The 27,725-nt window shown below is 38.3% G+C and overlaps 2 protein-coding genes across 2 annotated transcripts in view; both read left to right on the top strand.

The window, feature by feature from the left end:
- Window positions 1-1,158: 1,158 nt before the first annotated feature.
- Window positions 1,159-26,715, top strand: LOC145991399 (uncharacterized). Its single transcript, XM_083127392.1, has 7 exons — window positions 1,159-1,313; window positions 6,335-6,416; window positions 14,582-14,631; window positions 17,503-17,538; window positions 19,569-19,680; window positions 21,330-21,397; window positions 26,630-26,715. Exons 1-7 carry the CDS (start codon window positions 1,221-1,223, stop codon window positions 26,642-26,644), a joined length of 456 nt encoding a protein of 151 aa, XP_082983518.1. The 5' UTR covers window positions 1,159-1,220; the 3' UTR covers window positions 26,645-26,715.
- A 774-nt stretch (window positions 26,716-27,489) lies between these two features.
- Window positions 27,490-27,725, top strand: part of LOC145991387 (uncharacterized) — a 35,113-nt gene continuing 34,877 nt past the window's right edge. The window contains exon 1 of the mRNA XM_083127381.1: window positions 27,490-27,631. Coding sequence (XP_082983507.1) covers window positions 27,575-27,631 — 57 coding nt within the window. The 5' untranslated portion in view covers window positions 27,490-27,574. The remainder of the gene's footprint in view (window positions 27,632-27,725) is intronic.

Genomic DNA, 27,725 nt, shown 5'->3' with positions numbered 1-27,725 from the left:
AAACACAACAATAATAATAATAATAATAATAATAATAATAATAATAATAATAATAATAATGGTGGTGGTGGTAGTGGTGGATTCCCTAGAAGCCCTTCACCCCGCCCCGCCAAAGCAAAAAAGTTGAATTCGTGCACTGGCGAGGCGAGACCAACACTTGTCTGATCTCTGTACCATCCGCTACTAAATTTTTGTCCATAGAGCAGAACGAAGTTCTGGAGCCAAAGAGGCTACAGAAGGGTTTGTGTTAAGCCAGTCCTGGAATACCATCCTACAAACCAGTGGCGACGATTAAGGAGAGGGCGTGGGGTGCAGTTGCTCTCTCACATCTTTTTGCCTCTGCATTATGATTGATTGATTGATTGATTTGATTTATTTTTCGCTTTTTGTGCAACTTTTGGCTAATTTGAGAAGATTGGGATGAGTGATGATATGATGAAATTGATGAATGGATACATACATGCCCCGGCCGGGATTCGAACCCGGGGCCCCTAGTGTCGTAGTATGATGTGATAACCTCTCTGCCACAGGGGCAAGCACCCCCGCAGTATGCTAAACCTTATCTACCAAGAGAAATTAAATTGTCCTTCCCCCTCCCAGTTTTGGAACCCAATCGCCGCCATTTGACATTGAATCTGGATTGATTGATTGACTGAATTTAAAATTTTGGGTGCGTCAGCGCTTAGGCTATTTTGCACCCGTCATGTGATACGGGGTCCAGCCCGTATCGGAGACCAAAATATTCTGACGTCAGTTAAAAGCTGAGGCTGTAAAGGGACACTCAGCACAAACACGGACAAAACACAAGACAACACACGCACACCCCCCCCCCCACACACACACACAGTCCTACGAAGATTATACTGGCAGTAGGTCCAGACGCCAGAGCCTCGTTAGTCTGCAAAATGCAGTCCAGGGTGTACTACGTGGAAGTGAGGTTGACAATTGGGCACCCCTTACACCCCATTGATTCTGATGTTTCGTGGTCCATGTCCGGTCGCACACACCGTCGATAGATAACCACGAAGGCAACCCAAGAGTAACAACACTCTGAGATGACCTCGAAAAGTGGATATGGTTAGCGTGTTTCAAATATACGTGAGTTATACAATGAGGGAAGCACCGTGACAAAAGCAAAGAGTACTGTTTGATAAGCTTTGAATCTCTTCCGGTGTATGTGCGTGGTTCTGATACACTGAATATTTTCCACCTAGCATCAGATGAAAATGGTGCCCTCAGCAGGATTGAAGTTCAAGTCAACAAAGATTACCATATTTCTCTTTATTCTTGTGATGATGCATTGTCTTATTCCGGTAAGTAGAACTCTAGGCCCTGCAGAGTTGAAGAGTTATCGACTCGTTCTATACATTATGTCCTCATTTAACACTGTATTGATGAAGACTCACAGAATGAATAACACACACAGGGGTGTCCACAGGAAGGGATTATGACGCAGGCTGCGCCATCGAGATTTTTTTTGGGGGGGGGGATTTCTTCAAATAATATAAAATTCAACATTCATATATTTTTCTAAAATGTATGTAAAAAAATTACACCTTAAATGCACCATATTTAATCCATTACATTACATTTAAGTATATTATCGAAGGGGGGAGAAATATCCAACTCTTACATATTAGGCCTTAATTGACACCTGGGGGGGATTCTGAATTAAACGTTGAGGGGGAGACAGTACCCAGCTCTAGGTCTTAGATTATGGCGGGTATTTTAGTTAGAGGGGGATTGAGCATTAAATTGAGGGGGTATCCAATTCAATTCTTGTGTATTACTATTGTCTTAGACTGTTGTGGAAATTCTGGTGTGGAGACTGAGAATTAATTTTTTTGAGGAGGCAATATCCACTCTTCAATATCAACAGTAAGTCTAAAATTGGCATGGAAATTTTCGTTGTAGGATTGAGTATTAAATTTAAAGGGGAAGATAGGAAGCTCTTGAAAAAGTGATAAATCATAGATTGCCAAGGGATTTCTGTAGTGGAGAGAGAGTTCGTACATTAAATTTTGGATGCTGTATTTAGCGATATGATATCTACATGTTTGGGACCCCGAAAGTGCCAAAAGAGAAGCTGAAAAACACTAAATAACTCTGGATCCTAAGAAAGTATTGACACCCCATTAAATTAATATTCTTGAAAGCCTGCAGAGAAATGGATGTAAAAATTTTCTTTCTCGTTTCGCTCGCAATGTTGTGTTGCGAGAATGGGTGTTTGTCAATTTACTGAGGTGAATGTGAAGTTTTATGCTATAGCTGCATTACAAGTCATAAGCGATATTCTCGATATTCATTCTTAGTGTTGGTATACTGCATAGTTTAAAGCAGGTGCATTATTTGGAACAAGAATATATAGAATCCACATTTCTATCTTCTTTTCACATGAACATTTTAGTTTAACAAGTTAAATTTGCACTGAAGTTAAAATTCACGTAATTGTTGTTATGGGTTACTAAAATAATTATATTTACCCCAAGAAAACGCGGGGGGGAAGTTCTTTGAATGAGGAAGCGTGTTATATTATCGTCCTGAGCTTAAGAATATCTACCTAGGGTTCTATAATGTCTGGTGAAACAATAATTGAATCAGTCATACGGCTAGAGCATGTTATTTGGTTTGTCAAGGTTGAATTTTCTATCTTTATCTTTAGTTGTGTATCAATTTGTGTTAAATACTCAAATTGTGAGTTATATAAACCCACTCACAAACCCTATTTATATGCATATTTACATAGCTAATTTAATTTACTACATTTAACCAATCAATGTGCTAACTTTACGTTTTTTCGAAAATCGAACAATTGGAAAATATGGACAGTTTAATATGGTATTTCATTCAAATAGGCATCAATTATTACGTACTCATCCAAACTATTTTGGGGGGATTATGATGAATGATTTTGGGAGTGTCTTGAGTGATGGGTCGCCTGTTTAGGGAGGAGTGGCAGATCAAGTATAGTGTTCAGTAAAGTTAAAAAAAAGTTACTTTCGGGAGACACGCTCTCGTAATTAAATACTTTGTGGGGATTACTTTACGGCTTGGGGGGCGCATGACATGATTTTGGGGGGATGCGCCATTGGCCTTGGGGGGATGGGCATCCTCGAACACACACACAAACGAACAAACAGACACCTCCACGCACACTCGGATAATGAAGATATAGCTTTTGGAATTGGTTAATGGTTACTGTCTTCTATTCCATGTACTGCAACTCTTTCAAAAAATCGTATTGTCATGTTGTTTGTATTTATAAAAGTGAGAAGTATTTAATCAAATTCAGTTTTTGCCTAGGTTAATGCTAGACATTCTCGTCTTTTTTAAGACGATCTCTCAATGTCCGGTGACAATAGAGATTTTTTCAGTGTTAATCAGGTATCATGAAGACGATAGGAGAGCTAACTGAAAAATGCAAAGGTCTCAAAGAGTAAATTATTTAGATTGAGGCATTGTGATGGTATTAATTGGGAGGTAATACAATTCAACTTCATATTTTGCTTGCATTACATTTGCGTGGCGGCTGTTAGGGGGGCAGCTGCCCCTCCACTTTTTGCCACTTTTGCTCCCGCGGTATTCTAAACCTTGTATACCAAAAGTAAACTATTCTTGACCCCTCCCCCAATTTTGGCACCTTGCCCCCTAGTTTTCACTGCATGCAGGGCATATCCAATATTGCTCCTGATAAAAATATTTGTGAAATGACCTCAGATATTGTTATTGTTCTCTGCGTCACAGTAGACAGAAGAGGAGATGGAATGCATAGTCGTTCGAATGAGGGTAAGGGAGACGTTGCTCTCTTTAGAAATGAATGTTAGACTTATATAGCGTCATGTCTGTTCCAGTAATTTGAGTTAATTAATGTCTCTTGTCTCAATCAATCAACCAGTGTTACTTTTCCTAATGCAATTCCCTCCTTGTAACAGATATCTACTTCTTAAAAGTCCTGCTTCTCCATGTTTTCCTAGTCACGGTAACACAAAATTTCAAGATTTCATGTATATACACAGTGCTCTAAACAGAGGAAAACAAAAGCAAATGTGAAATTAAAAATGGGGATGCCCATAAAGATAAGCATGGATGTAACACATTTATGTATGATGGTCTAAAATTTCCAGTTTCTAGTATAACGGTCAAATATTGAGTGACAAGTAATTAATCTAATTGCCCGTTAGTAGGAATTAATTGCAATTGGTATTATTAATATCCGTCGCGAATACAGGTGTCTAGCGAACTGCCTCAGCCAACACTAGATTGCTCAACCACCGTTTTTCGCCCGAATTCGGATTTACATGCATTCTTATGGGAATAACAAGAAAAATGCAACTTCTAAACCAATGGACCGAATTTGATGAGATTTCAACCAGCGGAAGACCACATCATGAAAGTACTGATTCCAAGATTTGAGCCTAATCAGAACAGAACTACGGGAGTTATGAATTATTAAAGATTCATCGCTGAATTGAAAGGGAGAAGCTACCCTACTGAGATGTCCTTGCTTTTCGTGACTGACTACAATGGAGAAAGAGTTAGCCTAATCTCTGCGCGAGGGGCTGCTACCAAAGGTTAAGGACCGGAGTGAGCATTGACCAGGATAGGAGGACAACGGTCAAAGCACCAGAAACAATAAACAAGCACCTGATCATAGAGGGTAGCGCGTCACTACGTTCAAATCTGGAATAAAAGGGATGATTTGAAACAGTTTTACACAGTTTGCCTACAATCGCCACCGGAGTGTGAGCTACGCGCGACCGAGCTGCGAGTTGCAAGCAGACTCGAGGTCTGGATTTGTTTTTTCTCGAGTGAGTGTTTCAGAGCCATGGAGTAGAGCAGAATAGAACCAGGGGGTCGTTACTCCCCCTTGCCGTCAACGCATCCGTGCACATACGTGTGGTTATGTGAGAATAACGCCAGACACGTCCACCCGTGTCAATCGTCCGAAACAACGTCCTAAGTAGTGAAAGTTAATAACATTTGATATCCATGTGAAACCGCGAATGGCTCATCGCGTATGTTCGTCTCATCGCCCAAGTCACGTATCTGTACTTACGAGTGACCGCGAAGAACTGACCTATTATTGCGCAAGTTGTCGTATGGAGTCGACAGTGAACGAGTGAAGCCAGGATCCGATGAGGCCAGATGGAGCTGCCGACTGATCCACTTTCGCCAACCAGGATAACCGCGAGGTGCAACAATGGAGCGTGGAGGCCTTCCAAAAGTGTAGGACCACTTTCACCCAACCCAGGTCAGAGGGAATGCAGCGAAGGTAAGATCCAACCATGTGCGTGTGTGAGAAAGATGACGACTATCTACCGCGAATCTGCGTAAATCAAATCATTGCTTAACTTAAATCAGTGCTATGGCATCCCTAGGCATCGGTATTCCGGCGGAAGTAATCAATGTTAAAGATGAGAGTTTATGTTAACAGCAAACAATAGTTTATTGAATATATTTATACCTTCAGAAAAGATAGAAGGAGTTCGCACAAGGAACAATTATTCACTTTATACTTAAAATCCTAAACGATAAATTGTAAAAGGCAATGTAGCCAAGACATAGCAAGAGTATGATCAAAGTAGTAATTAATCTAACCTTTGTAATTGTCATATTGTCGCCATATGCCATGGAATGAGAGTATGAATGTGAGATCGAGTGAAAGAGGGCAAGATGTACTGTGTTTTTATCTGTGCTTTAATATATGTGTATATTCAGAAACACCGTAGTATTATGTAACGTCATTTCAGGTATTTAAAATCAAATCCTCCTAGGTTTATTCTTGGTAACTCCGACTGTTAGGCACTTATCCTGACCGTATTATATTTCATGTAATGTTTAATTCGCCCAGCAGGTGAGGCGAGAGATTCTTCGTTGTTGCGTTGCTAAGCTCAGCTCAGTTGAGTTACTTGAGTTAATTAGTTATTTATTAAATTAGCAGCCCGTGACACTAGAACATTTTAGATTTTCCCACCCCCTTCACTGACAACACAGCAAAACTGAAATTGCCCCTTCTCGCTTTCCCTTTTGGGTCGGTATCGAACTTCCTGGCGGTTACAAAGGTCCCTATATTCCCCTGCCTTCCAGTACTATCCCTCCCTCTTCCCTCATTTGCCCTCACCCACAAGCAAACAACAAACTGTGAAGAGTTTCAATGGCGTCTCAATTGTTTTGTAACGGATAACTTAAATTCAGATACAGAGACACAATTTAATATATTATGGGTAAATCTTCAAAACATTTTTTTTATGAGACAAGTTTGTTTACCACCGGAAAATACGAGACATTACGTCACTGTTACGTACCAATTCACTTAGGCTATATTTATTTTCAGACCGAAGGGATGGACGCAGCTTTCAAGGAAAAACTGAAAAAAGACGCTGAAAAATGTGCAAATGAAAATGGCACAGACAACAGTAAGTATATTTTCATTGTTGGGCCTATTAAATAAATACTTTCCTTGTTGATTTTTTTTAAATAACATATTGTTGCGTTACTAACCACGGTAATAGCTACTTATAATAACTTATCTGGGTTCTATTTTATGTAAAATAATAATTTAATTCATAACTCAGAATATTGCAACATGGCTAACTCTAAGGTTATTATAAGTATTTGCTTGACAACCAGTCAACAAAACAATTGAATATCTACATACCAAGATGATAATAACATCGTAAAGTGTAAATCACCAACCCTGAGACCATTTGTAAGCAGACCGTCTCACCGAATCGATGTATCACTCCGTGTCAGCTGCTTCATGACCGCCGACTACCGCATAGAACTCGCCATGTCGAAAGTGGCACTACTTCCTTGCTGTTCACATGATTATTTTTAGAAAATAACCAATGTTATAAAATATCATTATGTACACAAATCTCTAAGCTCATTAAAAGTTACAATGCATATTCCTACAAAATGTTCACACTTATCTTGCCTTGCCATGTCACCAAGTTATTTTACGAAGTGCACTATATTTGGCGGAACAAAAATCGTTATTAGGATGCTTGTCAAAGTTTCCAACCGCAATAAATTTACGAACTTTCTTTGTCTTGTTTTGATCATCATCATCAATATATTTATTGGACTTACAGCATTGCATACGGCTGTTTATGCCCATTATATATTTTATTTACATAAGATACAGTTTACATAAAATCTACAAACAAATTTAACTCCTATCTATATCAACTTTTCTACATAAAATGAGCAGAAAATGCTTTTGAAAAAGCTAATCCCAGCTTCTCTTTAAAAAAGAATTACGATGTCAGAATTAGTCTTTTTTCCTCCTTGCTACAAAATTGAAAATAAGATAATTGGTGTTATTTTAATATTTGTATGTATGTACACTTAACAGTGCAGGGTCCATTAGTCGAGGATCTACCGTTGAATTGCGAGGTCATTATTTCAACCTCCTTAATGTTAAACACATCCTCTCGGGTGTTGAAGATGAAACTGGCAGTGTAACCAAAATCACCAACAATTTGTCGATATTGAGTACAAGACCTTGTCACAATTTTCTACTGCCTACAATACAGACCCAGGATATGTCCTTTCAATTACTGTTTGCCACACCACATTTTTCATTCAGATTTGAAAATGTAAAAAATATCAACCAGGCTATCCAACATTTTGACACACTGTTCTAATGAATGAGGAATAGGCATTTCATTTCATATTGGAATAAATTGTTGCAATTTTTCAATGTGTTGACTGTGTTCAGAGAAACTTGGGTTCATTTCTACTACAAAATGGTCCAAAAATGGACAACAGTAAAGTTTCTACTATTAGTGTTAGTATACGATTTCACAAGTCTCCCTACTGAGTATTGATACTTTTCTGTCCATCTTGTGTCAAACAACTTGAGGACGTTACAGTACTTCCCTAGCTATCTTGCACTGCATTTTTTACAACCAAATTACTTTGAGAAGATTGATTGATTTATTTGCATTATTTTATTTCGCTTTTTGTGCCACTTTTGGCTAATTTCCGAAGATCGGGATGAGTGATGACATGATGAAAGTGATGAATTAACACCCACAAACGCCCATGCCCATTCCAGGTTTCGAACCCGGGACCCACGATGTGCTAACCACGGAGGCTGATCCTTTGAGAAGACTCGAGGGGAGAAAATCATAACTGATTTGACGGTCTCAATATCGCAGAAATTCCACAGAAATGGGCAATAGCCAGGGTTAAAATATGTACTGAACAATGTACAAAAATTGCTTTTGGACACTTCTCTGAAATTATCTATCTCACCCCTTAATTCTACCACCCATTACATCAGCACCATCATATTCTTCACCAACTAGGGCCTCCCCAATGGCGCAGTGATAGCTTCGTCGCCTTGTAATCAAGGGGTCCCGGGTTCGATACCCTGTGGAGGCACAAGTGGTTCGGATCCCACTTTAAACTGTAGGTCCAGTCCCGATTAGCCTTACTGTGCATAAAGTAGACTTAAAACACCAACTCAACTCTTCACCAACTATTTTTTTTCTAAATCCACACCCACTCAACCCAGAGAGTGTAGAAGTACTAATAGCTGAAGCTAACCCAGATGCGGTTACACTCTCCAATAGGATCAAGTTTCCAATTCCGATCTAGAGTTTGGAAGATGGTTTATCGACTTTCGGGATTATCAAACAGTTGGGAAATTTCAAATTATCAAAAAATTAGAACGTGAGGAATACTTAAATCTTGAATGATAACAAACCATATCGGGAACTTCTAATGAGATCATAATGTTCGCGCTATGAGTTCACAAGCAGCTGCTTCGGGCAGAAATTACATGTGGCATTACAGAATTTGTGAAACATCAGGAGTTTTCTGAGTATTTTCCAGAGGAATTCCGAAACTATCAGGAAATTGCAGACATTTGGTTTGCAGTCCCATCTGGTGTGTGGAATTAATTTATTTCAATCCGTATCCCGTTCTATACCCTTGTAATTTATGAGAACAAAAGAAGTCTGAAGAAATTTTTACGAATAAGTCTCTGCTCATAGCGGATAGAACAGGTAATCTGGTAATTTTACTGAACCAAAGGGTGCGGGGGGTTTGGACCCTTTGAACCCCCCTTAAATACGCCCATGAGAGTATCCCTTCATCACTTTCATCTAATCATCACTCATCCTCATCACCTATATTAACCAAATGTGGCAGAAAAGTGACGCTAACAAAATATACAAAATAAACACAATAAATCATGCCCCGTTTGAGTAACGCCTGAAATAAGAGGTACGATGTACAGGGTGTCCAAAGAGTCATGCAACAGAGACTTTGAACGTACGGAACTTTCGTACAAAAAGCGATGAAGACATTAAACTTACACTGGGTATTAACATTTTCTATATGGATCTTTTTAGCATTAAACAAGAAACTCATGCTCTACATGAACGTTCAGTATGCAGAAAAAATTATTAAGGTGTGTTGGAGATTTATCTATAAAAGTAACCATGTTTATTCTTTCTTTATATATTTTATATTGCATATAGCTTCAATTGTTTATTTGTGTATTTCAAATGCCTTAAGTAACCTGCACTCCCATTGGCTAATTCAATCTTAGCACGGTGTCTAGTTGCCGCCATATTAGCGCGGTAGTTACTTCCAGCCAGTGTGCGTAGAGAGGCCACTCGGGACACAGCCAGAAACCGTCGCGGACAATTATGGATACCGTAAGCCCAACGTGGCTACGTTTCATTAGTGGCGCGTTGTTGTAACCCCAGCTGCAACTTCGTGTAAACAGTTTCCCCTAGACAGGAGTGCATGGGAAGTGTAATCAAGTGTTATGTGCATATACCTTATAATACATAGTTATAGTTATCAGTGTGTGTGCCTGTGTTTTCTTTACAACTACCAAGAGGATCGCGGTGAACTTTGCCCTGTAGCGACACAATCCATACCAGAGAGATGTAAGTGGTACCTACAATTTCACTTACATTTAGATCCTACCGGTTTGGATCATCATTCATTTCTGGTCCTTCACAGCCGGACAGGTTCTACATTCAGTTTTGGTCCTGTACGGTCCGGAACGCAAACATTTTGGTCCTCCGCAGGCCGCGATCTCCTTTGTATTGAACATGAGGTACGTTACTATCAGTGATTTTAGTGACATTGTGTTGTGCAAACATTATTTTCAAGTACAGTAACTACAAGTTATTGATAGCATTACGTCATTCGTTGTAGCGCGCGAAATATTTTCCACGTGGCTGAAGGACGATCGGGACTTCCCCGACCGCCAGCGCTCTCGTTGTTCGCTTGTCAGTGACGTTTCACACTCCGCTCCCTTCGCCCCTCGCGCTGTACGAGGACTTTCGGTCGGCGACCAGTGACATGACGTCATACACCGGTGGTGTGTCCCTGAGTTATTTTTAGATTGCAGTTTTCTGTTCCTTCACGGGACTGGCTTTTCGTTCGTTTTCGTGCGGGAGCGAGGAGAAACGTATCGCGGAGAGTTGCATCAAGCAGCCCACGCGTGCAGACGTGACATCACCATGGCGACCGTGCATCAGCTGTTCCAGTACTCGTCAGTGTCAACGACTACCTGCAGTGTTGCAGCCTAACCAGGATTTCAGATGCCCAGACAGTCCAGTAAATCCAGAAGTAAATCGGCAGTAGGCGATGATACTCGTTTTCAGGATAATGATGCCCAGACTAAAGCAACATATTGTTCTGTCAAGAACAGAGAAACTTCGCAAGTTCTCCTAGCCACAGCAGTCATAAAAATCAAGAACGCATACGGCGAGTGGCTCCCATGTCGTGCACTTTTGGATGGAGCCTCGCAGAGTAATATTATGACAGAGCATCTTGCTCGGCAGCTACGCATCAAGAAACAAAAACGCCGAATTCCAATCCAAGGGATAAATGAAGCTACAGTGCAAGCCTTTCACACCATAGAGACGCAGATTAAATCCAGCATAAGTGGATTCACCATGGATATATCTTGTTCCATCTTGCCAAACATCACAGGTTCGATGCCAGCGCAGAGGCTCGAAACTTCCACATGGGGAATTCCGAGTGACATACATTTAGCAGATCCTAGCTTCCATACACCTGGCAACATTGACCTACTTCTGTCTGCAGATGTGTTCTACACGATTCTCAAGCCAGAAAAACTTTCAAGAACAGGAAACTATCCAGCGTTGCAAAACACTGAATTTGGGTGGATTGTAGCAGGAAGGATTCCCAATGCACCATCTAAGAACGGACCTTCGAAGTCATTCTTTGTTCGCACAGAAGATACAGTCAATTTCCATTTACAGAGATTTTGGGATTTGGAGGAATTCCATGAAAAGTTGTCTTCGCCAGAAGAAATCGCCTGTGAAAAACATTTCCAGGAAACTACATCTCGTGATCGAGAAGGTCGATACACAGTCAAGCTACCCTTGAAGAAGGACAGATCCGTTCTTGGGGATTCTCTGCAAACAGCGATTTCACGGTTTAACCAATTAGAAAGAAGACTTGATCGGAACATGGAATTGAAAAGAGAGACACAGTGGCCATCATCCAGTTTAGCATTCCGACCAGACGACAACACTATTCCAGAGCAGCGTAAGGTAGCAGCTACCACATTGGTCACTCATGTAACAACTGAAGAAGAAATCATATCTAGATATTCAACTTTATCCAAGCTACTGAGAGTAGTGTCACTCTGCAAAAGGTTCATCAGCAATTGCAGAAACTCAAGAGAGAAAAGGAGTGAAGACCTTACCACCTTTGAAATTCAAGGCGCCACACTTGCCTGCATCAAGATAACACAACGCGCATTCTTCTCTCAGGAAATCAAAGATTTGTCTGACAAGCAGCAAGTACACAACAAAAGCATTTTGAGGAACCTTCATCCATTTCTCGACAATGAAAAAGTAATTCGTGTCGGAGGAAGATTGGAAAACAGTGAACTGGAATTCCAAAGCAAGCATCAAATTATTCTTCATCCGAAGAGTCATTTCGCGAAAATTCTGATAGCATCAGAACACAAGAGACTTATGCAAGCTGGTCCACAGCTTCTCATATCATCACTTCGTGAGAAATACTGGATACCTCGCATACGACAGGTGGTCAAACAGATCATTCATCAGTGCAACATATGCTATCGTTTGAAGGCTTCAGCCGCCCAGCAGCTGATGGGGCAGTTACCCTCCAGTAGAGTGAGACCCAGCAAGACATTCCATCACGTAGGCGTTGATTACGCAGGGCCATACCACATCAAGACCGGGGCCGCAAGAAGCAGATCCACAAGAAAATGCTACATTGCAGTTTTCACTTGTCTTGCCACAAGGGCAATTCATCTCGAGATTGTCTCAGACTTGACATCACAAGCCTTCATCGCAGCTCTACTACGCTTCACCACGAGAAGAGGAAAGTGTGCAAGTATTTTTAGCGACAATGCTACGACGTTCCATGGTGCTAAAAATGAATTGCAGGAATTACGTAAACTCTTTCAATCACAAGAATTCAACAAGGACATTAACAGATTTGCAGCAGAAGAGAATTTCCAATGGAAGTATTCTCCACCACGCAGTCCATCATTCGGCGGGATTTTTGAAAGTGCAGTGAAGTCTATGAAATACCATCTTCGAAGAGTAGCAGGAAATGCCGTGCTAACATACGAAGAACTAGTAACTCTGCTATGCCAAATAGAGGCCTGCCTCAATTCCCGTCCTCTTTCCACACTCCCTGATTCTCATGATGAATTCAGCTACATTACCCCTGGTCATTTTCTTATTGGAGGTCCTCTAACCTCATTTCCTGAACCAAACATTACAGATCTGGCTGCCAACAGATTATCCAGATGGCAGCGCATACAGCAGTTCCAGCAGCGAGTATGGAGGAAGTGGTCTCAGGACTACCTGCATAGCCTGCAGCAGCGACAGAAATGGACAGCCGTTCAGTCGAATTTGAAGCCTGGCACACCAGTGTTATTAAAGGAGGACAATCTTCCACCACTCTCGTGGAGAGTCGGCGTCATCCAAGAAGTGTTTCCGGGAAGGGATAACCTAGTGCGCGTAGTCACCGTTCGTACTAGAGACGGAGTCTACAAGAGAGCATTAAGCAAAATTGTGCCTTTACCACATTGGGAAGAAGACGCTCCATGAGCTAAAACATTGACAATGTATCCCCTAGTGTTAGGTTGGATGTGAACATTCCAACGGGGGGGAGTATGTTGGAGATTTATCTATAAAAGTAACCATGTTTATTCTTTCTTTATATATTTTATATTGCATATAGCTTCAATTGTTTATTTGTGTATTTCAAATGCCTTAAGTAACCTGCACTCCCATTGGCTAATTCAATCTTAGCACGGTGTCTAGTTGCCGCCATCTTAGCGCGGTAGTTACTTCCAGCCAGTGTGCGTAGAGAGGCCACTCGGGACACAGCCAGAAACCGTCGCGGACAATTATGGATACCGTAAGCCCAACGTGGCTACGTTTCATTAGTGGCGCGTTGTTGTAACCCCAGCTGCAACTTCGTGTAAACAGTTTCCCCTAGACAGGAGTGCATGGGAAGTGTAATCAAGTGTTATGTGCATATGCCTTATAATACATAGTTATAGTTATCAGTGTGTGTGCCTGTGTTTTCTTTACAACTACCAAGAGGATCGCGGTGAACTTTGCCCTGTAGCGACACAATCCATACCAGAGAGATGTAAGTGGTACCTACAATTTCACTTACATTTAGATCCTACCGGTTTGGATCATCATTCATTTCTGGTCCTTCACAGCCGGACAGGTTCTACATTCAGTTTTGGTCCTGTACGGTCCGGAACGCAAACAAGGTGTAAAAAATGTTTGTACGGAGTAAAAACTAACATGAATATAAGACAGTTCTGGAGTCGCTTGCAAAGCTTTTAGATGCGTATGGTCTCTGTGGGTAATTATCTAAATTGTGAAAGAACGATAAATGTTTACTCATTTTATGCATTCTGGGATTAATTATGGCATATTCTTTATTTTTTCGAAATTACGAAGTGTACTGGCAATATTTGTCACGTAGAGAGCAGTACCAGATGTGCCTGACATCTGGCTAAGTTTTTCAATCAATGCCCAGATGAAATAAAATATTTTAAATTTATCGTACAAGAAGATAAGTAGGTTAGGTAGGTTAGGTTTTTGTATTGTAAATTTCAAATCTTTGCAAGAAGCAATTTCTTCTCCTTATATTTTAGTATAACTTTCAAAATATCGATAACTTCAATAGTTCGAAAGATCTTGGGTTCACTATGTAGGCTACTGTCTCGACAACCAGAGGCGCCAACTTCACATAAATGTTGGGGGGATAGGGGGTAGAAAGTGTCTTGTCCCCATAAGGTCGACAGCTCAATGTATCCATCAGTTTTTGAGTTCTGAGAAGTTCTACAATATATACATACCACCCCAAGAATTTCTTTTAGTTCATAGAAATTCTATAACACACAGAAAATTCAGCCTAATTTGTCACTATTTAATCGGTGCTTATAACTGAGAGCTTTAATTTTTTACTCTCTTAACTCACGCGCAAGGGAAATGAAATAAATCTAGACAGTTTACGTATATCCAAAAGATTATCATTGTAATGAATTATTCCAATTCTTGTCTCTTTTCAGACAAAGTACTTGCCGCTGTTATGCAAAATAGCGGCGACAAAAATAGCAAGGTAAGCAAAATTCATTGATTTTCTGATTTTCATTGATTTTCTAATATTAACATGTTAAAAGCTTTGCTTAACTGTAAAATTCTACAGCGATTGAATAAGTTATTCAAAAATAGGTACAGTAAAACTTCGTTAACCCGGACCCCGATAAGCCGGACTTCGCTTAATCCGGACAGGCAAAATGCCCCCCCCCCCAAATAAAAATAAATAAAAGCAGAATGCAAGGTTTTAAATGTGGCTAGAAGTCAACAAGAGAACTTCCCAAAGAAAAGGCAGTCAACCACTGATGAAATTCTGTTTCCCGCAGACTTTATAGTGTATTTAGGCCTATGCTCAGGTCTGGATTTCCCAATAGGCCTCATAGGCCCGGGCCTAGAGCGGCACTTTGGTAGGGGCTTTGTTTGCTTTAAATTTATAAGGAATACCTAATTCTCGGATTTCCTCTTTTTTTCTCCGGACACACGAATGGAATGACTTAATGTAGTTGTATTTTAAATATAAGTTAACGAAGAATATTTCTTAAGAGAGATAGGCTAGCAGGGCTCGGAACTAGTTTATTAATTTGTTGTTTTAATTACCGACGTTGTTGTTTCGAATGTACAGCCGGGTCGGCGATTGCGACAAGAACGTGGAGCCTACCGCTTGCTTTTGAAAGACAACACCGGCTTGGCTGCGTTCCAGGAACACCGTTCCTTGTTACTGCAATGTTATGCATTTGCCGCATATCAAAAGCATGAGATTTGCGTTGAATTGTTGAGAATTAAACTGTCGGCGTAAGCATTATTAAAAGGGTTTCGCATTGTACTATTCCACTGTTAGTTGCTCGAGAATATTATTCAAGAAGTAGGTGGTGTGTCGCGTCTCGCGTGTGTCAGTGTCCGACGTGAGTTTGTTGGGGTAAGTTCAAAACTTCATTACGCTCATTATGAGTGGGTCACAATACAAAAAGAGAAAAGCGGAGAAAGATGAAAAGCAGGAAGCATTTCTGAAGAAGGTTCCGAAAATCAGTTCATTTTTTTATACAGAAATGTAATCAGGAACAAAGTTAGGAAAGTGCCGTTGATGAGCTCAGTGTGTGTTCTGTCCTATCACTTAAATGAAGTAAAAATAATAGTCTTCTCTGAAAAACAAGGTAAATGTTAAAACGTAATTAATATAATTTATGTCATATCGCTTTGTTACAGTTTTTATATGTAACTATCATTTAATTTATAGTACGGCATGCCGTTAATAGTAAAAATAGTAATACAGAAAATAATGATTTTCTTTTTCATTCTTTATAAACGGTATGGGGGGCGGCAGAGCTTGTTTGGCCTAGGGGTAGCAAAGAGGTAAATCCGGTCCTGCCTATGCCCTTTAAATGCACCATAATAAACGTGTTTTGTTGCTATAAACGGAGTTTTAATGTACTTTCTACAGTTCCGGACTTTCGTTAAACCGGTCAACTTATCCCCCCATTAGTACGGAGTAACGAGGTTTTACTGTATCTATACCGTGCAATGATCTATAATAATAAGTATAATGGGTGCCCGAAGTGGAAATTCCTAGCTGGGAGATACTTGGAAATCTTCTTAACTGGAGGGAGTTCGAGTATTGCATATAATCATTTATTAATAAAGAAATCAACAAATCCCACATTGTACGAGCAGATGGAAAATAAGAACTGTGATCTTTACATTGTGCGTTTAATTCGTCAATAAGTTTTTCTGGAATAATAATGATTAATTATGATAATAATCAAATAATAAAATCACATAATAAGACTGGCATAGTTACTTTGGCAATACATAAAATTTACATTCAATAGTTTTTCCTCTAATACAACTAACAATCTATGACGACAGCACAGAAAAAATGCAATATTCGACTTAATACTTAATGATACTTAAACTATACTCCATTTATATTACATATATTATGTAGTATAAGTCATCGTACCTTGTGTCAATATGAATGCGTGATAATAATTTGTAAAAGTTGGTGCATATAAAATATTGTCTTTTCAATTTTATTTTATTTGAAAAATATATCCCAAAGGTAAAGTATACGATCACTTTATGCAATGATAGGCTAATGGAGATTGGACCTTTGCTGTAGCTGCAAGTGGAATCTAAACCACTAGAATGTGTTTACACTGGGAGTCGATCTCAGGAATCCCTGATCCTGTAGAAGGTAGCTGTTAATTAACTACAATCTTCGTCGTGATGTCATTTTTTCACTGTCTTACCTAAAACGTCTAAATTTTTTGAAGGTCAAAACAGAAAAGGTACGAACTAAAATTTGGAAGAATACGCTATACTACTTGATGTAAGTTTCACGGGGAACAGTTTCAGAAACGAAGTTCTGGGAAAGCCCTAAACCGTCCCTTCCCCAGCGGCGAGCTGGAGGAGAGGTCTGTGCGCTGAATGGTTGTAGGAGGGAGAGATACTTAACTTAAACTTACGCTTTGTGAGTATTTTTTTACTTGTTCTCTTGAGAATATCAAAATTCCGATGGCGTATAAAAACACATGAATGGAAAGAGGACAAATTGAAGATTTTGTGTGTGGTGGGGGCAAAGTCGAAACTTTCACTTCATTGGGCTTAACTTGAAGTTGAAGTTGTGTCTCCACAAGGAATACATGACATTCCTTAAACACTTATTCCTCATATTTTGTACAGATCTTATCTGGCTTCATAATCAACTTTGAAAAACTTGCAATGTACACTCTTGTACAATGTTTTTTTTTCCCCCAGTAGCATTGTCTATTCCAACGATATTGAAATAGGCTAAATGCAAACCTGTGCGAAATTGTTACTCTTAGCCTTAAAATAAGTAATTTATTTCTGCATAGTGGAAGTATACTTACACTCACTATACATTTCTTTCTTACAGTGTTTCCTCGCATGTATGATGAAAACTTATAAAATGGTAAGTAATGAGGCAAGTTAGCTTGTGACCTAACTTGCATTGTATTCATTTTGAAACTCTCACTGAAATATGTCCACACTGCATGTGCATTAACATATAGAGGATATAAGGTAGTCAAGCGATTAAGCTAATGTTAGAGACGGGACTAAATCAATCAAAAAACAAATAACTTCAACAACCAATGACTTGGGACTTCACGTTTTCGTTTCATTTTCCCCTAAATTTCGATTTATTTTTTACTGCAATTCGGTGTTATTTTTCTCGGTTTAGAGCAAAATTCGGTGTTATTTTTACATGCGATTTTACTGTTCCTTCTATGCTTAAGATTTTCACGTTGCTTTAGATCTGGAAAATTGAGACAAATTTTAGTTTTAATGATAAGAAAAATAAATTTAGGGCTTACCTTTGTGAGAAATAACCAATTTTTTTTCATTTGGAAAACTATTTCATCTAATCAGCCAGTAAGTATGAAATGCTTATGGCATGATATCACCCAAAACTGTGAAAACAGTCATACATATCACATTTCCGTAACGATGCAAAGAAAATCCGTCTGTGAGCTCAAATACGTTTTGTTTACACACACACAAATACCCCCCAACCCTCTCCCCTGCAACACAACAGGTTCTTAATCTTCTCCCTGAAAATTTTCCCGTTAAAACTCCCCTTCTGGGAAGATCCCAAAGCGAATTCTATTTCAGGACGAGTTCAAAGCATTGTCAGTCATTTCTGCACCAAACTGCAATAAATGAAGCGTGACTATCTCTATTGAATCGAACTTGCACCAGCTAAACTAAACTCCGTACCAGCTAACTGTAGACCAGGCGAACGAGAACGAGTCTCTGCGCAAGTAATGACGCGAGACGGCTCCACCAATGAACAGTGAGACAAACGGGATTGTGTAATGGGCGACAGGAGTTACCCGTTCTCTCTGTAAGCGTTGCAAACCTTTGAAAAGGATAATACCGAACGCAAATAGCAAACGGACCGTATTTTTATCTCCAGGTCCGTACGATTGGTTTAAGAATTTCTTAGGGAAATATTAGGGATAAAACTGCAAGAGCAAATTTTGACAAGCCGTGCATTTAGCGTACGGACTAAGGTCTGTACCGTACGGTTGGCAACGCTGCGCTTTCACCACTCGATTTTCCTCCTCCTCCTCCTCTGCCGATATGCGCGGCGCTACTCTACAGTTAGCTGGGACAGGGTATAGAAAGAACGGATCAAATAGCGCTTCAGGTAGTTCTTTTTTAACAGATGTGTTATCCCTAGTTCATATTGCATATTTCGAGGCATTTTTCGCGTTAAAGTGCAACATTCCGTGTAGGCTAATTCTGGAAAATGACATATTTCGCGATTCCGAAACACCGAAAACGTGCCTCCTTAACCTAACCGAATACATTTTAAACACTTTATTTTGCTTTCATCAACTTTTCTGTGTTATCGTTAAAACGAAAACTTCACGTCCCTACCAATAACATAAAATCTCGAGATGGGCAACTCTGGATGGCAGTCATGTGTGCAGAGAGAGAGAAGCAATTAAAAATGATTAGAAATAACTGGCGATCATGGAAGGGGTAGCAGAAATACGTGACCTTGAACAACCGATCTAAGAATGAAATACTAATTAGACTGTATATCCTTTATCTTCTGTTGATGATGGACGTTTGGACTGAATCTGATTTGTATTTTCAGATTTTAAACAATGATGTCGCTATCAGTGTAATTTCATTACGCTCCTACAGACACATATAACCTTTATTCATAATACAAATCTACGACGTCAGGGGTCCCGGGTTCGAATCCTGGCCTAGGAATGGATGTTTGTGAGTGTCAATTCATCAATTTCATAATCTCATCACTCATTCCCATCTTCGCAAATTAGCCAAGAGTGTTACAAAAGCGAAGTAAAATAAAGCAAATCTATATATAAATATATCAATCAATCATAATACAAATGTGTTTTAATAATATTCTATGTGCCACCTTAAGCCAATGCTTAATAAATGTTCACTTATTTTATTTTTAAGATGAATAACCGTGGATTGTACGCTCAAGATGTGATTAGAAAATCAATTCAGAGCATCCCAAGGAAAGACATGCAAGAAAGTTTTACAGATGCATATCCTTCTTGCATGAAAGGTAAGAATAAAGTAGCATTATTTTGAAGGAAAAAGATAAAATATATCAGAAACTTAAATACATAGGCATTCCTAAAATCCTCAATACCTTATGTGTGTGTTATTTTTAATCAGAGTAGAGTGTGATTAAGAATATGTATATATAATTCTTGATAGAATATTATTACAATGATTCGTTGCTAATGTTAGAAAAAGCTAATTCTGTGAAGTTTCTGTAGTTTCTTTTAAAATAAACATTCATAGAATTCCACAATATACACCATAAAATAAGCCCTTGCTTACTTATCTTCCTAAAGATTTACCATGACATTGTAGGAAAATACTGTTGCTACACTCCAGGCGAAATATGATGAAATGTCCTTAATTGCAACAAAGCAATTAACATTCACAAAAATCAGTAAACTAACGAATACAAACAGACTATGTAAAGTTCCTGAAAATCTAGGGACAATTTTTTTTTTTTAAAAAAACTAATTGCAAACCGAATATTTTACGGGAAAAATTACAGAGGAGATAATTTACCACAAGAAACGTAACCTTTTATTGTAATATATTTAACTGAAATCCCGGGATTGCACGTTAACCGTAAGGCTTATCATCGGCATCAGAATCCACGTTGTTTGGCCAACAGATTCAATATCAGCTTATACTACATGGCTTGCCAATATCTGAAAATCTGAAATATCGTACAGTTAAAAGCCGACATTCATGCACCATAAGCTAACTAGATTTGTCCGTTACAAATATTAAAAAATAATAATAATAAAAATAAAAATTAACGTTGATATATCCTAAACCACCAAACCTACAGATTTGGGGAACTGAAACATCCTGAGTTTGCCAACTTGATGCGATGTTTCTCCCGCCCACTTGTCTTTTTTTCCTAATCAACAAACGAAACCAATTGTTTACTCAGACACTATTAGCGATGCAGAGATAAAATTTAATGAACTTCAGGACCTATCTTATTGGGGTTTAAATGATCTTAATCGGTAAATTCCTCTGTTTATGGGCGTCATACAATAAAACCAACAGCTATGTATCATTAATCTGCGATATCTCAGAAACAACCAACCTTAGAAATACGCAATATGATGAAACGAAAGTAATATAAATTACTAACATAAACATTCTTGACTGAATCATGCATTTGTCTGTTTGGTTCAACAATTGAACGAATCGATACCTACTGAATACTCAAAAACTATACATGTATAAAGCCTGGCCCGACCCTGTGGCCGAGTGGTTAGCACATCGCGCTGCGACGCCAAGGGTCCCGGGTTCGAATCCCGATCGGGCTTGGTTGTTTGTGAATGTCCATTCATCAATTTCATCATTTTCATCACTCATCCCCATCTTCGCAAATTAGCCAAGAGGCACAAAACGCGAAGTAAAATAAACTAAATCAAATGTATAAAACCTGGTGTGTAGTGTATACATATATAAAGATCCATTAAATATTAGTTGTAAGTGGGAGAAATGGAGGGGGCGTGTTATGTGTACATGCTGTAAATGTTAATATAAATAAACACTATATTTTGTTAATGGATGTGTCTCTCTTGAGGTGTTTTCAACTGCACACCAAACGAATTCTGAGATCAGCCTTAGTGTCCAGTCATACAAGTGGATTTTGTTCTATCTTCATTTCAGAACATTCTGACACCTGTGAGAAGGCCTACTTGTTCGTCAAATGCCTCATTGACTACCATAAGAAGGTGGTAAGTAGCCTACTTTTGAAAGCAAGGACACGACTAATAAAGAATTGTTTGTTTGAAAGCCAAAGAATAATAAAATTGTTTCCAGTTCTAATCTGAGAAATTAGTAGTCACGAGAACTGAAACTGTGAATTTTGATTTGTGAACGAATTAAATAACACTTATGGTATAGCCGGTTTTATAATATGCACACCATTTAAGGAACAAAACAATAAAATACTGACCAAGGCAGAATTTATATTATAAAAAATATATACACTAAAAAGGTAACGTTTACACCCTCTAACAGGGTCTTCTTCAGACGAAAATTCACAATAGATTGATAGCTAAAATTTTTAAAATTTCAGTATAATTATTTTACCGTTTCCTTATTTAATATCTGATTTTATTTTAATCAAAAGCAGAAGAGAACGTTGTAAGACCGTTAATACAAAGAAAAAAAATACAAATTAGAACTTAATTCATTTCATATTGCATAATACAGGGTTTCCGAAAAAGATAGTATATTTCTTCTCTTTCATTCTTCGTGACCGGTGTGCGGAGAGATCTGTAACAAGCACTGATTGCAACTAGACTTCGTAAGTTTCATTTGAAATACTCACCATGCGTATGTGAACTGTTAGTACAAAATGGGGCCGAGTAAGAAACAGAAAATCTTTCGTGTTGTAGAGTTTGTGATCACTAGACCTCGGATCTTAGGTTTTTAACCTATTTTTTCCTTTGTAGGTAGATAAGAAATAACAAGTGATATCAGCGTTTCATTAAAAAACGAAACAACTGACGAAGTTTTATAGTGCCTAAAATAACCTATTTTGCTTGTTAGAACCTATTTTAGGTTTATGTGCCTAAATTAAACCTTTTTTTTTAGATTTTTATATTTCTTTAGGTTTTACAGGATTTGTATATCTCACAGAGGTATTTACTACGTTTGGTGGCGAAATAATTCAATGACTGGCGTGTTTGAAACATGTTTTCTGTCGAGTTCCCTCCCTCCAAGTATATGATATTATCAAAGCTTTAAACAAAACAAAAAATGTCTGACGTCACTGTTACCTGCAGACAGTGGCGGGGAAAGGGGACAGTTCTCCCTTACCTTTTACCCCTGCACTATAGACCTTTAATGCTAAGCCTTGCATACTAAGATGAAGTAAACTGTCTTTGTCCCCCCCCTCCTCCACATTCTCAGTTTTGGCACCTAATCGTCTCCACTGCCTGCACCGTCCCAAGTGCAAACTTCTGATCTGTGTGGCCTTGCTCACTCTCGCATCAGTTTGGTCCTTTTTGGAATTCACGCCTTGCGAAGTAATGTTTCAGCATTCAAATTTGCTTTGATTGATTGATTTGCTGTTTTAAGTCCACTTTATGCACAGTAAGCCTAATCGGGACTTGGCCTACAGTTTAAAGTGGGATCCGAACCACTATATGCCTCCACCAGGTATCGAACCCAGAACCCCTTGATTACAATCGAACTAATATGTTTCTGTTGAAAGATAATTTTCAGCACATGAAATGATCCTGACAGACAAAAGGTGGAGTTTGACTGTGGATAACGCAAAAAGATGCATGGTGGTCACTAAAATCTTGATAAAATGCAAGTATAATTCCTTGTTTTCAACACAAACTTTCCAAAAATTCAAGGATACAAGCAGATGTTTTCTCTATTCCAACGTTAAGTATTACCGACTCTCACTCTCCCTTCCACACACAAAGATATTAACAATATAAAGGGTTTGTATGATTCCAATGTAACAAAAAATTTACCTAATCAACTTCAAGATATAGGTATTATTTTGTAATAGTCTTCCGTCTGTCATATACTAGATTGGTCTGCAAGAGACACTAACAAAGTTGACGGGTTGAGAAAATTTTGTTTTATTTCACATGTAGCTTTCTTTTTCTTCGTAAAAAAATAAAATAAAAGCTAAACTGGGAGAAACTTGCCTCAGAGCATTTAAAAACATGTATAAAGTTAATGGGATTTGGATTAATAAAATATGCAATTTTTCACGTCTGCGGAGAAAAAATTGGAATATAGAAAACATCCGGTTGTACCCTTTTTCATGTTTTGCCAAAATTCATGAATAATTTCCAGAGCTAATAATTCACGCATAATTTCCGGAGCCAATAATTCACGTGTAATTCCCGGAATTCAAGGAATTCCAAGTGAGTAGCCACCCTGATATTGTACAGCAAATTATACATACGTAATTCATTTTTCATATCAACAAGTAACTTTTTCTAACAGCACAAGTGCAGTATTATAATAATGTGTAGATAATTTTGAAAATGATATAAAGAAATGAAAATTTGTTTAGAAAATTGATATTTGGTTATTACGATTCTTGTGAAATTTTGTCTAACGATTGTATCTAATCAGTATTTTTCAGGAATGTTGTACCAAATTAAGTTTTCTTACAACCTATTTCAGTATTTGTCGAGCCTAATTTAAAGTTTATAGAACCTACGCGTATTTTAGGATTTTTGAACCTATTTTAGGATTTTTATAGCCTATTTTAGGATTTTTAGAACCTATTTTAGGATATTTAGAACCTATTTTAGGATTTTTAGAACCTATTTTAGGATTTTTAGAACCTATTTTAGGATTTTTATAGCCTATTTTAGGATTTTTAGAACCTATTTTAGGATTTTTAGAACCTATTTTAGGATTTTTAGAACCTATTTTAGGATTTTTAGAACCTATTTTAGGATTTTTAGAACCTATTTTAGGATTTTTATAGCCTATTTTAGGATTTTTAGAACCTATTTTAGGATTTTTAGAACCTATTTTAGGATTTTTAGAACCTATTTTAGGATTTTTATAGCCTATTTTAGGATTTTTAGAACCTATTTTAGGATTTTTAGAACCTATTTTAGGATTTTTATAGCCTATTTTAGGGACCTAAAAGCACATTTTTTACAACCTAAAAATCCGAGGTCTAGTGATCAAATCCGTGATCACAGTTCAACGGAGTGTTCGGCATCCGTTTAAGTTTGATCCACCTGATAACTTCATTAAGCGTTGGTATGCACAATTCCTGGTTAAAGTTTGCCTGTGCAAAGGCAAAAGCATTTGTCGCCCGTCGTATTTGGTTTCGGCAATCCATAGAGTTTGACAAAACCTTCCAGGGCAACCCCAGGAAGTTTGTTCGAAAGCTGAGCTGTGAGTTGGAAATGCCCCGTTCTATGGCATAGGAAGCGCTTCATAAGCATTTCCAATTAAAGGATTTGAAGGTGCAACTTGTGCAGGCACTCACTGAACGAGGAAACGAAAGCACCTTACTCGTTCTTCAGCGTGAACATGCAGGATTTGCTTGAGAATGATGATTTCAGGAAAAGGTGACGAAGCTACATTCCATATCAGTGGCAGTGGGAACAGACTTAACGTTCAAATTTGGGGTTCCGCAAAACCTCCTTAATTCAATGAGCATGAGAGAGTTTCTCCAAAGTTGAATGTCTTTGGTGCCTTACCACAAAGTAGGCTTTGTGGACTATTTTTCTTCCCGTAAAGCACCGTTACTAGACTTGCATCCTCGAGAATTGGATGAAGAGAACTCACGGGATTTCGTGTTCTATCAAGATTGAACGCTACCATCGAGAACTGACAGAGTACCTCAATGAACATATACTACAAGGTGAATAGGTTACATGAGGAATTGCTGAGATTGACATCCAAACTCCAGAGACATAACACCATGCGATCTCTTTTTGTAGAGCTTTGTTAAGTCTTTGTCCCACTGTTGTGTCAAGATCTGGTGGAGCTGAGAAAGCAGAATCCATCCTTCAACTAGTTTCTCTGATAATTTCACTCAAACTAGTCCTCACTTTACCTTATCGTAACGTCTATGGATGTGTTCGCGAACTGATCCTGGGAACAACCCACACACTTATCCATGTCGGCACACAAGTTGTACTTGAAGGAGAAGACTCTTGACTTCTTCTGTAGGTTCTTCCATATGAATAATGTGCCAAGATATACGTATGTCGAGCATAATTGTAGTGAACAGCTACTCATTTCTAGTAGCCAATTACCTTCTTTACGTGATCGAATGAATAATGAAATCAGATATAAATAAAACATACTCACATAAACAGTAGCAGACTGTGGCCTTCAGTATGAAGATCCTAAACGGTAGTACTCTGCCCCTAATAATACGTATGTATCTTCAAGCAATCCTCAGACCTCTGAGTTCTTTACATCATGCTTTCCAACTAAGTGTAATTATGTGAAACCACTAAATGTTGACTTCAAAATTTCTTCTAAACCACACTTTCTTGTATTAAACAGCCGATGCTACCTACAAAGGATATGAATAAGTGCATTATTCTTTGTCTATACGTTGTTCCACCGTTTTCAAGTATTTAGTCATTTATTTTTCATTATAATTTTAAACAGCTGTATATTACAGTAGAGTCAAGCTAGGAACAGCCATGCAATCACAGTGCAGAACGGTTATTTTGACAAAACCCTCTTTCCCTGTTGGCTGCTTTGAGGAGGAGGGTTTGACACGTTGTCGCTTTTTGCCCAAAGAGGGGGGGGGGGGTAGCGGTAGGTCTAATTGGCTGTTTGACCGCAAGTTCCTTCGTAGGTAAACGTGGCAACAGAGGGTCACTGTCAGAAAGGCGGGTCCCACGCCGGGAGATACCGCGATTTAATAATAGGAGAGAAGTGAATGAAGTTCTATGTCCTTTAATAATATGTTCTATCTTACACATATAGTTATAAAAAGCTATGTCTGTATTTGAAGGATATGTATCTATGAGCGTACCACCTTACTAATTGGCAGGAAATGCCGATTATGCGATAGCAAACGATCTAGGTTGAGTTCGTGTCTTGAACGGTAATGGTACCCTTTCAATGTGATATTTTAATGACGTCATAACAGAAAATGTTCAAGGGTGCCAGGATGGCATCATTCGGTTTCTGAGTCAGTAAATAATGTTTATCAAATAAAAGCAATAAAAAAAAACTTTATACCCTACTTGACGGTTCAAGTGAAACTCTGCCCGACTATAAATTTACAGAACGGTTCAAGTGCATAACGTTAGGTGTTGTGCATTTTTCGCAGTTTTTCTATGCTCTAATAGTTCTCAAACAAAGTATATATATCTATCGACAAGTTCCAAATATATGTATATTCATAATAATTAAATTCAGGCAGTTGATTTCCAAGCATATCATCAACATTTTTAGTATCATGTTCATAGATAATAATGTAATGTGATGTTTCGTTTCAGAATAGCAGACCGTGATGTGTACAATCTTCAAGGATCCCCATGTGTTTAAATGAACTATTTAGAATACATAATAAATATTTTCTCAATGTTATTGTTTCTTTTCTTTGACCCTTTCATGAGAATCTTTTTTTAAATCTAACATTTGCATAAATTATTGTTAAGATAAGGCAATAAAAAATAAAATAGGAAAACAGACAATGAATGCTATGAAGATTTAACGAGTATATTGAAGATGTTAGGATCGGCTGAAGGTTTATCGAAGAAAACTAGTAATTAGAGTACAGTGGGATGCACAAGTATTACTCGGCAAATTGTCCACTACTACTTAGGTATTTTCGTTAATTTTCCCCTCGCATCCTAAGTATGTTTAATCAATGGACTCTTACGTCATCTAGTACAGAGGTTGTCAGCTGCTTGTTTAGCGTTTTGTTCAAATTTTTGAAGTTCTCATTCTAAAATGAAGACAAAAGGTATGGTGGTGGGAAATTTGCTTGGTAATACGTATGAATCTTACTGTTCTATAAATCATTTGAATATAATAATAATAATTACTTTGGGAAAAGCGTCCTTTGGGAGTTTACTGGTTCAGTGTTACCAAGCAAAGAGATCTTAGGAAATATTCTATACACATATAAGTTGGCTAGCAATACTTAAGAATCCCACTGTACTCGTTAAGCCTTTCCATTACATATGGCTGTAATTCGTTTCATTGGATTCAGGAAGCACAGGGGGACGTTCTTGCAATTTATGTTACTCGGAATCAACGGATATGACGTCAAAACTTCAGCACAAAAAATGAGCTGGTGTCCATTATATTTATGAAAAAAGAGACTTTTTTTTACACGCAGAAGAGATGGTGGACGTTCTGGACACGGAAGTTTCCACACAGCAGCCTTCCTGTTCTATAGAAACAGTAGTAGGCTTTGGGAGAGAAATAAGCTAAAGATGGCTGCCATTATGCAAATCGTTTCCATTCTAGTCCTGGTTATTCTCATCAATGTTGTAAGTACGACTCGTATATTTATGTCTTTGCTTTAGTTTGTGATAATCATAGTTTACTTGTTACGGGAACATTAGATTTCAATTGCATTTATAA

Source organism: Lepisma saccharinum, chromosome 1 (genome assembly GCF_977018435.1).
Source record: "Lepisma saccharinum chromosome 1, izLepSacc3.1, whole genome shotgun sequence".
Lineage (NCBI taxonomy): Eukaryota > Metazoa > Arthropoda > Insecta > Zygentoma > Lepismatidae > Lepisma > Lepisma saccharinum.
This window is presented reverse-complemented; position numbering and strand designations above follow the sequence as displayed.